Source organism: Anomalospiza imberbis, chromosome 4, assembly GCF_031753505.1.
Source record: "Anomalospiza imberbis isolate Cuckoo-Finch-1a 21T00152 chromosome 4, ASM3175350v1, whole genome shotgun sequence".
Taxonomy (NCBI): Eukaryota; Metazoa; Chordata; class Aves; order Passeriformes; family Viduidae; genus Anomalospiza; species Anomalospiza imberbis.
Window position 1 is genome coordinate 67,327,923 of NC_089684.1, and position 15,084 is coordinate 67,343,006.

General features: G+C 41.2%; 1 protein-coding gene across 1 annotated transcript in view; it reads right to left on the bottom strand.

The window, feature by feature from the left end:
• The window catches only part of POLR1A (RNA polymerase I subunit A), a 29,407-nt gene extending 14,351 nt beyond the window's left edge, over window positions 1–15,056 (bottom strand). Inside the window, exons 1-20 of the mRNA XM_068188986.1 lie at window positions 14,870–15,056; window positions 14,198–14,402; window positions 12,970–13,119; window positions 12,770–12,877; window positions 11,757–11,842; window positions 11,548–11,657; window positions 9,950–10,036; window positions 9,174–9,276; window positions 8,574–8,733; window positions 7,443–7,616; window positions 7,155–7,277; window positions 6,144–6,371; window positions 4,935–5,189; window positions 4,399–4,590; window positions 3,819–3,962; window positions 3,189–3,372; window positions 1,853–1,935; window positions 1,582–1,740; window positions 1,169–1,267; window positions 138–290 (exon numbers count right to left, since the gene is read on the bottom strand). Of these exons, the coding sequence (XP_068045087.1) occupies window positions 138–290; window positions 1,169–1,267; window positions 1,582–1,740; window positions 1,853–1,935; window positions 3,189–3,372; window positions 3,819–3,962; window positions 4,399–4,590; window positions 4,935–5,189; window positions 6,144–6,371; window positions 7,155–7,277; window positions 7,443–7,616; window positions 8,574–8,733; window positions 9,174–9,276; window positions 9,950–10,036; window positions 11,548–11,657; window positions 11,757–11,842; window positions 12,770–12,877; window positions 12,970–13,119; window positions 14,198–14,402; window positions 14,870–14,946 (2,880 nt within the window). The 5' untranslated portion in view covers window positions 14,947–15,056. The remainder of the gene's footprint in view (window positions 1–137; window positions 291–1,168; window positions 1,268–1,581; window positions 1,741–1,852; window positions 1,936–3,188; window positions 3,373–3,818; window positions 3,963–4,398; window positions 4,591–4,934; window positions 5,190–6,143; window positions 6,372–7,154; window positions 7,278–7,442; window positions 7,617–8,573; window positions 8,734–9,173; window positions 9,277–9,949; window positions 10,037–11,547; window positions 11,658–11,756; window positions 11,843–12,769; window positions 12,878–12,969; window positions 13,120–14,197; window positions 14,403–14,869) is intronic.
• Between the last annotated feature and the right edge of the window lie 28 nt (window positions 15,057–15,084).

Here is a 15,084-nt window from a genome sequence, read left to right on the forward strand (position 1 = left end):
CTGGCAATTTATGTTCTTCCTCAAAAGCTTCATATGAAACCAGGGTGAACAAAGTCCATTATAATTGCAGATACTCTCTATTAAAATACCAAGACTTAAATAAATGTCAGTATCAACACAAGCAGTCCTAAACTTACAGAAGGTCTGATTCCAGTGAGAAATCTGCCAGTCACAAATCCTCCTGAGCTAGGGGAAAAATCATAAGGCTGGAAACATGGCAGTGATTTGCCAGATGCCATCAGTGGGGGTCTTCGGCCTTCCAGCTCAATCTGGCCCAGCAAACAAGAAATCTAAATGTGGGCAGGAAAAAAGGAAACATCACTTTTCCATCCAACTTTCTGTTCACATAAGCTTAGTGATTTTTCTCGAAAAATACAGTAAAAAATGTCAAATGTTCAGTAAATGCTCTGCAGCTCAATGTGGACTTGTTCATGAAATGTTCCAGCTACTGAGGGGCAGAAAAGGCATGGAGAGCTCACCTGGTTTTTTAAAGTTATTCCAGTACCCTGACTCATCCTCAACATTACCTCAATACCTCATTTGGTATACTTATTTGAACACAGAAATGTGAAACTAAAAATATTGTAGATATTTTTTAGGTCCCTACATTACCCTCACCACCTCTCAGCACTGTACTAAAAACAGAAGAAAAACCTCAACACAAAATGCTCTTTCTTTAGCTGTGGTCATTCTCTCCATTTTAGATGGCATTTTTACAGAATGTCTCTTGCTTGGTGTCTGTGTTGCAAATGATAAAATGAAAATGTATCCTTCCACTTCTACCAAAACCAAAGATTATGTTGTTCCCATTCAGAAGTTGAAGAAGGAGAGGGTCAGTCTCCAACAGAGGCCAGAGGCCTGTATTTCTCCTACAGTAGATTTGTTTGTATAAACTGCAGCATTCCTTCTCAAAAGCAGTTCTGCTATTTCAATAAACCCTCATGTACTGAGGAGCAATTCAAAAATAGGTTATAATAAACACTGACTCCCTTCCATCACCCACAGAGATCTTTATTACATTCTTCTAACATTTTTCCATGCCGAAGTCCAGAATGAAAACCTCGCTCTGGGATCAGATATCCCCACAAGAGCTTCCCAACAGCTTGTATTCTAGGACACATCACATCAGCACACGTAGCTGCTAAGCATATTCTGGTTATTGCATTACCTGCATTGTGTTTACAGTGGATCCTTTGGCTCCTGACTGTACCATCAACTGCAAATTGTTCTCTGGAAAGCTCCTGTGGAGACCAAGGGGCATGCAAACCTACAGAGTTGTGGGGGAGTGAAGGGAACAAAACCAAACGCTATTAATAAAATAATAAACCAAAGAAATTCCTGCGGAAAGCTTTAACAAAGTGAAGCAATGAGAAATCATTTATAATTTCAAAAGCTTCTTGAATATTAATCTTCTCTCTCAGGGAGGACAAGGCTGAGGAGGAGAGGCAGCATGTGGAGCCCCAAGCTGGGGACAGAGGGAAAGCTTCAGCCTCCAGAAGAGTCAGGCACTGCTCATCCACATTAATTAACCTAATGAGAAAGTTAAACAAGATTACTATGCACAGATGCCTCAATGCCAACCTTGTTGACTTCATTGTTGTAATTGTTTACTTCCTCCTTGAATTTCATATCAACCATGTTAAAATCCCTCTGGTCTTTGCAGAGATGGGCATCCTGCCACTTCCCTTGGACCTCCTCACATGATGCTGTTTCTGGCAAATTAAGAGCAGCTCTAACAACCTGAAAGTAAAATATAAGAATTTTTAGGTGTTAAGCAGGCATGATTGAACAAGGCAGTATTTCAAAAATTTTGCATTATGGAAGAAAAAATAAATCTGCAAAACAGACTTACTTCAATACCACTCTGCCTTGACCTTTCAATGATTTTTTTTCTTTTGTGGTCTGCTTCACGTTTAACCAAAATATCTTCAATCCCTGTTAAAGAGGAGAGACAGAAGACAATGGTCTAAATTGAAAAAAAAAAATCAAGGAAGGAACCACATTTGATGTCAGGGATTTTGAGTGAAGAGCTGGGAAAAAAAGTCACAACTAAAGTTATAATGATGGTTAGACTCAGGGCCTGCAGCTTGACAAGAAGAAATAAAATCTGAATAGCTTCTGGATAGAGAAATTGTAAGCCATAAAAAAAACCAAACCATCAACTAAGCAGTAAGAGTGCAAAATCAACTCCCTAATTAGAGGGTCTTAACTTCAACAGTCTCTAAAAATTCTTAGTTGGTGCACTTGCACAAACTAATGCTTTAGGGACCAGCCACATCAAACTGCTTTTTTCCTTCCATCCACATCAAACTTCCTATTAGTTGAACTTTTCACAATCTGGCATTTCTTAGCTTTTTAAAAAAGATAAATTAAGAATACAGATCCTTGAGGTGACAGGATCAGGGAACAGGTTAAACACTGGAACCTGATCTCCTGCGAGCTGTTTGTGAGGAGTCCTGCCACAGACACTAAAATGGTCACTAAAATGGCTGTGTCAAAACACCAGATCCCAAACTCCTGCTCCAGTCTCACTTCTCTTCTGATGTTTTAACTGCCTAGTGGTCCCAGGCTTGTTATCTTTTCCTATCTAGCTTTTGAACCCTGGCTTTCAGGAGTCCTGTGAGTTAATCAGTCACCTTCCTCCCTCCAAAAGATGCCCTCCCTTTTCCCTGGCTCACAGCAGTCTGTTGGTCCCTTGCTACTGCTGTCAGTTGACATGTGTCTCCATAACTCTTGTATGAGTTTGAAAACCTGTAATAAAAGCTTTTCAAACTCATTTACCAAAAGTTTTACCATAAAATGTGATGTGCAAGGCTTGATCACCAAGCCCTTAAAGTTCTTTCAACTTGTTTTGTCAGCTGTTCTGCTTTCTATGCAATAATTACTTTCCAGAGAAGCAAAACACGAGGTTTTGATCTAAACAAAATTTCAACACAGGACATATTATCTGTGTACACATTGGCTAGGCAGGACAGAAAAGAGAAATCGTTGGACATACTCAAGACTCTATGCTTAGAAGGCCAGCTATGCACCAACAGAAAAAAAAACCAAGATCACAAAAAGGCTGGCAGGCAGCTATCCCACTCAAGGGCAGTCCTGCAGAATTTCATTACCAGAATTAGCATGCATTATGCCCAACCATGTCTGGTTTAGACCTCAGGAGGTGCTGCACTGGTGCAGGTACCCACCCATGGTGAATCCCCTGTACAGCTGCAGGTAAGCAGTGAAGAGGCGCCCCAGACACGTCAGCACTTTCCCACTGGTTTCACCCCCATAGATCTCATAGCAGCAGTGCACCAGCCCATAGGCAGAGCTGCCAAAGTGAGCTTTGTCCAAGACTCCACACAGTAGTTCCCCATCTCTGATAATAACCTGAAAAATAAAACACAGCTTTGAATCAGAGAAACAGAAATTTTAATCGTACTATGGCCTCTACAGGTTCTTCCGTGTAATCTATGTGGAAACTGGTGTAAGTTTAAAAAGCTTACATATTGGTGACTGGTTAAATGTGGTCAGATTATCTATACTTTCAGAATTTGTAGCAGAAATGAAACTTCTAACACCACCTGCATTTTTCCACCTATAAAGTCTGACAATGAAGACACATGGTCTAACAAAACCAGATAGAATCTACCTAAGTCAGGACCACTGAGAATTTTTCCTGATTCCCAGGCCTATCCTTCATTCACCCACTTCTGGCAGTAACTGTTGCCAAATACCTGCTTCTAACTTTGTCAACTGCCTTGTTCCCTTCCCATTCTTTTACTGAACACACAATTTTAATACAACCCAGCCCAACCTCCAGAGTTGTTGCATACCTGAGATTCACACATTGAATCAAGATTCAGACATCCTTTTGCAGGTCCTTTTACCCAGGCTCTCCCACCAATTTTTGCTTTCCCAGTCAAATTCAGTGGAGCATGGTTGTCTGGAATGATGTTTATTAACAATGTGGAAACAACCTATAAAGAAGCAGGATGAGGGGCATGATTTTTTTTTTTTTTGTATAATCGCTTATCAACATAAAAAAATCTGGCATGAATGAGAAAAGCAACATCCTGCATGTATTCTTTCCACTGACAGCAAGGTTTTGAAAGCCTGGAAATCTCACAAGGCAGGAATATTCAGCTGCTACTCTACCCTCTGAAGAATCAGTGAGCTGAGACATACAATTATTCAGAAATATAAAACAGCAAAGATTTTTTCAATACTTAGATATATTAAAATAATAAAAAAAAGACATCTGTTGGGTTTTACAGCTCAGAAACACACACCAAAACCTACATGGTGTTAATGGGATCTGGCCTTCCAAACACCCTTAGCAGCACTGGTTTATTATCAGCATTCTGCTTACTTTAAAACCACCAGCATTCTCTAACCCAATAAATGATAAAATACCTGCTTTCCTGTCCATAACTGCTGTGGCTTCATAATGGCTGGAGGAAAGACTTTAATTCTTCCTTTTTTGTCCGTGAGCCCTCGGTACACAAGCTCCATGTACTGCTCTCTGGTGAAAAAGCAGCCCCGGATTGTCATGCTGACTCCAGAAACCATGTGATCCTGGATCAAGCCAGGAAGTGGCTTCCCATCCTAAAGAGGTAACAAGAAAAAGGTGGTGGTGGGGTTAATAAGTTGTGTGCCTCCAGCTCCCAGAATTATTCCCCCTGGATAAAAGCACTTAAGTAATTTGTAAAGAACTCATTACAGCACAACTCTCTACTGAATCTCTTCTGGACACAGAGACTCAAAGGAACAAGACTGTTTGGATGTGCTGGGCCTTCTTTAGAGGAACAGAACCACAAGTGGAGCAAGAACACAGAAATAAACCTCAGAGGTAAGTAAATAGACATCTAAAAATTATCTCATTTATCATTAGACAAAATAAAGGAAAGCGATTGCCTCTAGAAATAAACTGATCTGGCAGTTTTACTTGCCTTTGGCACCAGGTACTGTTTATCAGTGATGGCCAAGGTGTAAGCCTCTGCTCTGCCCAGCTCGCTCTGTGGGAAATGGGCATTCATTTCATCCCCATCGAAGTCAGCATTGTAAGCCTTGCAGTTGGCGTAGTGGAGCCTCAGCACCTTCTCCCCAGGCAGGATGCGGGCGCGGTGAGCTTGGATGGAAGGTCTGTGGAGCGTGGGCTGGCGGTTCAGCAACAGCACATCCCCGTTCTTAATGTGCCGACACACCTGCCAAGAGATTGGGGTGCTGCCTACAAGGCATGGCTGTGCCTCAGAAAGGACTAACTGATCTTTAAATACACACACATCCAAAACATCTTCTTTCTGGGATTCATGCTCTGTGCAAAACTCAGAGAATCGAGAGTGTTTGGCCCTGAACGCTCTCTGCTCTCCACCAAACAACCACTCCCCATTAATTCCCCCAAACCACAGTGATCAAATCAATCAGCTCTTCATCCAAAGCCCACTGGGCTGAACTGATGCCTCCCACAATATGCCCAGCCCTGGACACCCTAGAGTAAGGTACTAATATGAGCCAGTAGCTGAAGCAGAGGCTAGGAATCTCTTAATTTCAGCTTTAAGTACAACACAATATATCCTTATCTAGAACAGAGTCTCTCAGAACATTTAATTTTTCTGTTAGTAACATCCAAATATCCACTTAAGTGATTATTAACAAGAGTATGGTAAGTTGTTTGTACAGTCTAAATACTGTTATGTTTAACTCTGTGACAGGTTTTGAAAGAACTGACATCACAGAAATACTCCAACTTAAATTTCAAAGCTCTGCTAAGCCTTTATGAAAGACAAGGTAATAGATAACAACGTGAAAACACTATTAAACACCAAAACTTTTGCCCTAGCAGCTAAATAGTGCTTTTTCAACACTTGCAAGGGACAGAGATACAGTTAAGAAGTTTCAAAGGTTGATTAAACTGCAGCACAGAAGAGAAATAACTGACATAGAATCAATTAGGTTGGAAAAGACCTCCAAGATCATGGAGCCCAACTGCTAAGCCAGCACTGCCAAGAATACTCTGTATCTTGGCACGACGAATGCCACACACTGCACATTAGAAGAAAGTAAAGGAAGGAAAAATGGGGTTTAGAATTTGAAAAAGTACCATGTTTTTGTTCCTACCCCCTCAACCAGAGGTGGAGGAGGGCTCTACCCATACTCACAATCTTCAGCCCTGTCTGGGGTGCCCCTGAGGAGGGGGTGAGGAGCTGCTTGGCGATGGCCTCGCGCTGGGTCAGGCTGGTGGCGCTCAGCACCGTGCGAGACCCGTCCTCGTTAATGACCATGGAGGCCCCAGGGTGCACCTTGGGGCCGTTGATGACAGCCTGCCTCAGCTCTTTGACATTCCAGGGAGTGACTGGCTGAGGATAAGTCAGTTTGGTGGCAAATACCTAGACAGGAAGGAAAAGAGGAGAGAAATAACATGTTGTTAAATTTTGGCTTAAAACTCTAAAAGTCACTGATAAAACAGCATCAAAAATTAAGATGTATATTGCAAGCATAAATTACTTTAAGCTCTTGAATCCATCTCCTCCTCACACTACTCTAATGCCAAATAAATACATTTCTGCTTTAAAATCCTCCACCACAAGAATAGAAACAATGTCCCTTTTACAATTGACTACCGCAGTATAAAACTCAATTAGCAATTAAAGAAAGCAATCGTGGATTTAGATTCTGCAAATAAGCCAACAAATACAGAGAAAAAGCACATTATCATCAGGTTCACTATTTTCTGAAAAGATGAGATAATGACAAACTTGAATTCTGGCTTGGTGTCATCTCTGTGTAGCTAAAAATTCTTATGAATGGATGACGTTGGTGGCATTACCACAGCCTTCTCTTAAGACTTAATACCTCAAAAATACCTCGTACAAAGACCATAGCAGGAACAGGATCTACTTTTGAAGTTTGCACCAATTCCTAATCCCACAAAGCAAGTACAGCTTTTTCTTTTTCTTTTTTTTTTTAACCCCTCTTTCTCAGATGTGGTGTTCTCATTTGGTAACAGTAAGAACTTCCTGCTCTTCAGTGCTCTCTCCTTATTAACACTGGGCAGGAAAGAGTTCAGATGAATCAGAAACCCTCTAGATTTTAAACTGCTACCAAAGTGCCAGCAGTGCAGTTCAGTCCTGAGCTGCAGCAGGAAGACACAGCCATTTATTTATCCTCACCATAGGGATGCCAATCTCGTTGGTCCCAATGTACATGTCGGGGCAAATGACGGATCGAGCCGCAAAATCCACGCGCTTCCCCATCATGTGCTTGCGGAACAGCCCTTCCTTCTTCTCCAACAGCTTTGAAAACAGAGGGTAACAATTAAAACCTGCAAGTACGGAAAACCAGATGGATTCTTGCAATGATGAGTGGTATGAAAATGCCCATGTACCGATCACAAATAGTTCACTTTTTTCTTACTCCATCAGCTTGCTTTTTTAATTAAGACTCCAGCTGCTACCCACCTGACGAATACCAGGGTATTTTTCTGTTATCAACTTGTCCATGTCACTATCAAACACAATGTTGACATGGCTCTGGAGACGTATCCAAGTGTTGTACAGCTTATCTGCAATGCTCTGTCCTGGAATCGTGGTCAGCACAGAACGGTCCAGAGGTTCACTATCCCCTCCTGTCTCCTGCAGAAACAGAAATTAGAAACTTGGACATAACAAAAAATATCTTCTCCTTACTAGGCTGAAGTTATAGTATTAATTACAGTATTAAATATAGCAAAAGAAACATTCACTATTATTTTGCACTGGTAGTCAGTCCATGTTAGGAATCACCGTAACTAGAAAATCCTATTCTTAGATAAAAAAATGTAAATCCAAGAGATTTTATCACTTACATCCCTTTGTTTTCAGTCTAAAAGCCACTAAACCAGTCACATCCAAAACTCATTGACCTCCTGTCAAACGTTTTAAGAACAGATCTCCATCTAGTGGCTACATTCTGAGTAATTAACAATGTTTCCAAAATGTTTTACTCTGCAGATGTAAATCAAGTTCTCCTGAAACTGAGTCCAGGGTCAAAGACCCCTCAATGATACAACTGATAAACAAATATGGAATGAGGTAAGCTGACGTACATTATTATTTACACTATACAACTACATGAACTGTTAGAAGCAGACAAGTATTGTTACTAATTATATTATTTGTGAAGTTTTGTGTCCTACTTAGACATCAACTGTCAAAAAAGAAACATAATCACAACTGGCTCCACTAGGCTTGGAAGCTGAAGTGGCTTTTTCCTCCCTCTTTTCATGTGTTGAGATGCTGGCAAAGTTTTATTGTGAACTGTCTGTGCTGTACATATTTAACTGTCAAGAAACAGGAGCCCCTTATGTCTCACATACAGTAATCTAATACCAAAACTCCATGGCTAAGAGAATCTGAGCAAAATGTTTTACCTTTACACCAGGCAGTAAAGAGCAGAGGGAGAAAAACCAAACAAAGTATGAAACATCTCCGGCAGCAGATATTCCAACACCTCAGGCAAAAACTGTTACAGGAACAGCTTAAATAGGAGCCTTCCTGAACTCGACCCACCCATCCAAAAAAGCAAAGAGTAAGACAACCAGCAGCTCTTACTGTTTGAATTTCTTCTGTAATTTTTATTGGCTGACTCTGTTCTTTGGCCATGAAAACCAAGAGCTTCCGTATCACTTGGGCATCTTTCATCACAGCCTGCAAGTTCACTGTCTGCCCATTTGTGAACAGGCGATCTCCAAGGCGATTTACAGGACGATACCTACAGCAAACCAAAATTACTTCAGAGGATTAAAGCCACTCAAAAGCAGCATGACAAACCTCAAATATTCTAAGCTACATCTTCAGTGTATGAGAAATAATCCAAACTAACAGTGGGCATTTAAAAATTCATATGTTGTACTGGGACAGTCTAAAAGATGAGTGATCCTTAATAAGAAATTCTATCAGTACTGTGCAGTTACAATTTTTATAATCCTTTTAAATACTAATATTAAATTTTTTTCCATAATTAGTATTTCAGTCTTCTAACAAACTCACTACAATAGAACTTATCAACTACCAGTGTGATTTTTATTATTTAAACATTACTGACACTTAAGCAGACCAGTGTCTGTACTACAGGATTTTGGATCTCTAACTCCTGCAAAGGGTGCACAAAACCCTGTGATTTATACAAGATCTTGGGAGGAGGAATTTTACCTTGAAGGTGGAACCACAAGTAGATCTAAAAAAAACATGTCTGGACTGAATCCTGAACCCTCATGGGGATCCATCCCAGGGAAGAGATAACGTAGAAAGAAACCTAAAAAGAGACAAAAGAAATGTAAACTCATTCTCATTGCCATTGTTTGGGAATCCAAACCCACAGATGTACATGGTCAACCAAGTCAAAAGAATCTGCTAAGTTAACACTATTGAGCTTGATTAAAAAAAAAAAAAACATTCAGACACTGTTTAGAAAGAACTGCCACTCCTTTTTTGTCACATACATGTGGTATTTTAGAAACAACTCTGGACAGAAATATAGATTATAGCAAATGGAGAAAGCAAAACAAGAGGAAGAAAGTTTCCAGCTACTGACTGTGACTGATTCATGAAACTGCTTTGGTTTCTCCTGGTAGCTGCAGACAGATTCAGAGTACAGGCAACCCAAAAAAAGAGGCTGATAAATCCATTCTGAGTCTTTAACCAGGGTAACTGTGGGATGCAGCACCAGAAGAAAATCACAGTCTCTGCAAACAACTCCTGTGATTTGTGGGGAGCCACACTTTGAGAATAACTGATCAAAGTGTTAATTGAATCCAGGTCTCTGCATTCACTGGCTGCCAGTCCTCCTGTCACAAAACCTATTTTGCAGCCAGAAGCCCTTAAGGCAAAAGGCAAAGATTTGGCAAGGAGTTAATACTGGATGATTTGCAGATTTGTCCACTAAATGGTACAGAAAACAAAGCAATGTTGCTCTTCACAACCATTACCTTCATTCTTCCACAGAGCCAGGATGTATTCCTTGGCAGTCATTGGTGTCAAGTATCCTCTCTTCCCTAACTGGCTTTCATCAAAACCTGGAAAGTAAAAAATAAAATAAAAATAAAGTATTTATTAAAAAAAAATCTCAAGACATTACTCTGAAAGGTTTTGGTTTTTTTTTTTTTTTTTTTTTTTTTGCTTACAGTGGTGCTTCCAGCTCAGAGAAGGAATGGAAATACAAAATATACATACAAAATATACTGGATGACATCTACATCAAAATTATCATTTAAATGTTTGCTCTGGGAATATGAAATTAAGTAAAAAAGAAACCATTTCTGTGACTAGTGAATATGAATATAAGCAACAGAAATAAGACTCCACTCTAACACCTGAAGTTTATGCTTTTTTTGACTAATATTGAGCTGTAACTTTTCTTCAAATGATCTCATCCCCTGACCTAAACACAAATCAAGTCAGCCTGCAGCTGGGGAAGTTTTCAGTGGGGTTCAGGTACTACCAGTGAGGTATCAAGGTTCCCATGAAATACTCAACTGAAGGAGACAATAGCACCATCCATATTATAAGTGAGAGTCTGGGCTACCTCTGCTTTGGAGAGGAAGGAAAACATGTGGTTTTGCTACTAAAAAGCAAAAAGATCAATTATTTTCAAAACAAAGCCAGAGATTTTAGCTCTCAATTTCCACAACTCGATGAAAAGCAATTCTCCCATGACCTCAGACAGTTTCCTATTCTTCTTCTGGCTTAGGTCCAGAAACGCAGATTTCTGCACACTGGAAGTTCAATTCTCCATTCACCTAGAAAACCTTTCCATCCCTTAAACAGAAAGGCATCGATGCCAAGGTGAAAGGTACTCCCTTTTGGGACTTAACCATGCACAATGTACCTGTGTGATCCATCCCAGTTCAGAAAATAGAATATTTCCCATTTTGCTTCTTCAGCCACAGCTCCAGAGATTTAATCTAGTATTTAAATCACACAGTAGCAAACACAATAAACTCTTTATGGAAACCTTTCCTAAGAGCTAAATAACACACATAAATGTCTGCTTCAATTCTGTCTCATTGTGTAAAGGATCACGGACACAAGAAGGAAAAGGAGATTTCAATTGGTTCAAACAATAGGTTAATTAATCCTGGACAGTGCCACCTACTTTCTTTTCTGTCTTTTACTTTTTAAGATGAAATTCATCTGTTAGAGTTAGGATTATGTGATTTTCTTTCTGAAGTTGGTCATCTTCCTCCTAATTAATCTTATCTGTAGTTGCTCTGTTTGAAAAATCCAGCAGAAAACCAACCACCTGCCAAAAATGAAGTGTCCCAAAACCACCCTAAAGCTGACAAAGATTATGCTGTTGTACTTCTTTTCCTGACACAGAGACATTTGAAGCTGCAAAAGCACAACAGGCTGTCAAACAGAAATTTAATGGAATTGGGTTCTCTCTGACTCCCAAGCTTTACTGGTTTAGTTATAATCAGTATTTTTTATAAATGAGTTCCAAGTGCACAGTCACTGCTAAAAATCTGTGCCCCTTAAATGCAGGGAAAAAGTGCAAATATATTTGAGAAGAAGACAAATATTTCACCAGCTGTTTCATCCAGAATGCCTTCCTCTCCTGACTTATGGTACACTGTAGAAGGATAGGTTACTGTCAGCTTGCTGTTGTGCTCCTTTCGCACCAGTGATCTCCTGGATCTTGAAGAAAAAAAAAAAAACAAAGAGGATAGGCAGATAAAGGTTAATATAAATACAGCATTTAACTGGAAACCAGCTTCCTCATGTAGTTAAACTTACTTGCAGTTTGGGCATTTCTTTGAAGCCATGTGTGTTTTCCAGAACTGTGATACCAGTTTATTTCTACACTCACACACATTTTTGACCTGGTAAAGAAAAAAAAAAACCCCAAACTTAAAAATAATGAATATAATAAAAATAAATTAAAACATGTTGTATGAAGAATTCACTAAACATTACACAATTAACATTACAACATGAACATTATTAGTATCAATGCACACACATCCATGCACTGATTAATTCATGCCTTGATCCGTGGTGTTCTTTCATCATCTTCCCATTTGCTGGAGGCATACATCCCTCAGTGCTCTCCATGCTCCTTTTTCAATTTATTACATAAAGTCTTTAATTTTCAAGTCAGTACTGGAATTTAAAGCTTTTCTCTAATGACGATTTAAGGAAGTATACAAATGACAAAAACCACTTCTTTTGACAGCTCATGAATATATGATTTACAAATTGCTTAAGCTTAGTTTTTAAACAAGTGATCAAGGAATTAAAACTGGCTTATAAACAAATCTGCTGAATGATCTTAGATTATAAGTAACCTCTTCATTCACCTTTACTAACCATGCACATTAAACTACATTTAAATGGAAATTAGAATTCAGTTACACGAGTCTTCCTAAAAACATCACTGTAATTAATTCTGCAAGTTTGCTGGATGCATGAGTTTTCAAAATGCCTTCTGCAGCTCAAAACAGTCCGAGGATCAGACAGAGAAGTATCAACATCCGTAGGTGGTGTACTGACAGCAGCCTCAGATTTTAACATAGTACTTACACCATCAAAACATTTCCCTACACAGGCATTTCCTTATTTTCCAGAAATTCAAAAGTTACACTAACAGGATATAAAATCCTTTTTAAGTTTAATTTTAGACATTTCCCTCAAAAGTCCCTCTAAACATAACACAGTTCAGAACTGGACAAAGACAGGCTCTGTTCTGCACATCACTATTTTAAGAGGATAAAGGCCAGGATCTCAGGAGAAGCACTGCCTGTACTCACATTTGAGCACCGATCTCTTATTGGAGAGCTTTGTAACATTTCCTGAACGTGGCGATTCAACTCTTCCTCAATTTCTGAGCCTGTTGCATCTGCACACTGCTCTACAAACTGAAAGGAACAGAAGAAGAGAAATTGGCAGAGAGCTTTATAGGTGTGAGACCACGAAGTCCAAAAGGGATGGAGCATTGCACAATACTTGCCCTGTTCAGAACGATTTCGAGGTCATGGACAGCGTGGAGCAGCCCCTTCTCCAGCACCTTCAGCTGACTCAGCAGCAGGTGAACCACGGCTCGAGGACAGGTCAGCATGTGGCAATTCAAACAGGACCCTCGGATGAGAAGGTATAATTTCTGGAAAGGAAGGGGGAAGAAAAGGTTTTCCTGGCAGATGTACTAGCTTGCACAGTAAGCAAGTAAATGCAATTGTTTGGACTTAAAGAGAGTGCTGCTATAATTGGAAAATTGAACTAATGGTTAAGTTGCTTGGAAAAAAAAATATTTCAACCAAACTCACATTCAAAGCATGATCTGTAGATAAACCCTCTGCAGGCTGTCTCCATAACAGATACATGAAACACCTGTGGCAGCTACAGCAGCTCTGGGACCCAGGCTGCTCTTACACAGCACGGTGACTACAGCCCCTGACAGCTCACCCCACAGAGGACAATGTGGAACCCAAACCCCCACACCAGTAAAATGAAACATTCTGGGCTCAATCCTACAAGGTCCTTCACACAATCACACTTTCCTCAAGGTCTGGGAAATGATCAGTGGGTTTCATTATTTAACACAGCTCGGTGTTATTATTTAACACAGTTCTCTCACTCCAGCTGCAGGCAGCCCCCGTGGCCTGAAGGCTGGGAATCACTGCTGCAGGATTTTAATCCTTGGTCAATACAGTTATTTGATTTCAAGCTGGAACAAGGCTAGAAGTGGGTACCTCATCTACCTTTGGTCACTTGAAAGTGAGGTTTTGACTCTCAATTAGTAGCCTGTGCAAAAGGCAGCTACTGTATACAGTGGGATCAGCACCTCAGGAGGAAAATTCATCCCAGCTCCTCAGGTTTCTTAAACACTGGAAGAGTAGACAGCTGTTCATGTGCGGTAGTAGTTTAAAGGAAATGGTAATGTTTACTGTGCCATTCATTTAATTAAAGCATGATATCCTACGGTCAGTCACATACTCCAGGATGAATATTCCCCCCTCACCTGCCTGTCCATATTGAGTAAAACAACAGCTACAACCAAGTGTGTATTTTTCAAAATGTCTATTTGTATTGAGTTATCACGACACAACAAAGCTTTCCTACTACATCTGCTGTTATTACACTTAAAAGAGAAAACAGATCTTGGCACTTTTACTGTTTTCAAGGACACGAGAGCTCGGGCACCACCACCCCTTTCACCAGCAGTAATTCGGTGTACGTACATCGAAGAACAGGGGGTTGTAGACAGCCAGAGGCAGTTCTATGTGGCCGAAGTGTCCGGGGCAGTTGCTGAAGTTCTGCATGCAAGTCGCACACACTTCTCTGGAGTCCGGGGGTCCCAGGGCCAAGTCGTACAGCCCATTGACAGCCGGATTCCCCACACTGTCCAGGTACTGAGGGTTTGTTATGGGTTTCACACTCAGCTTCCTGAGGGTGAAAGGAAAGAGCAAAAATCAGCGGCACTAAACAGCGACATGATCCGCACTTGAATGGTACAAGTAGCGCGGGCAGTCAGTATCTGCGTGATGTTCTCAGGCGATGGAAACACCTTCCTGAGAGCGCTTTGCAAATGCAGTGGGAATTTGCGTTATCATCGGTTTCATGGTACAAACAGCGAAATCATTCTTATCGCAGCAAGTATTTCTTTTACATGACTAGCCACTCTACTAAGAAATCACATCATTTTGTCAGTGCGTCCCCTCGAGCGGTGCATCTACAAAATTCGGCTGCCGCCATCCCGGCGGCTGGGCCGTGGCCCAGCGGGACCACATGTCCCAGCATGCCCCGCGCCAAAGTCCACCGCAGCTCTGCGGCGCCCTGCCGCGGAGCACGCTGGGACTCGTAGTGCCCAGCAGCACCCGCACAGGTCGGGACGCTCACACATGGAGCCTCACCTGATCTCCTCGGCCGTGTACATCCCGAAGGACACCCCAACCAGCCGCCGCCACGGCACCACTTTGGGCGGCCTCATGGCGAACGAGCAAGGCTTTCGCGGCCGACAGCCGCTCCCGCTCTCCCGCTGGAAGCGCCGCGCCACGGGCAACACCACGCGGTCCGGGCTGCGGGGGGGGCGGGGCCGGGCGGTACCACCGCCGCGGGGGGGGCGGGG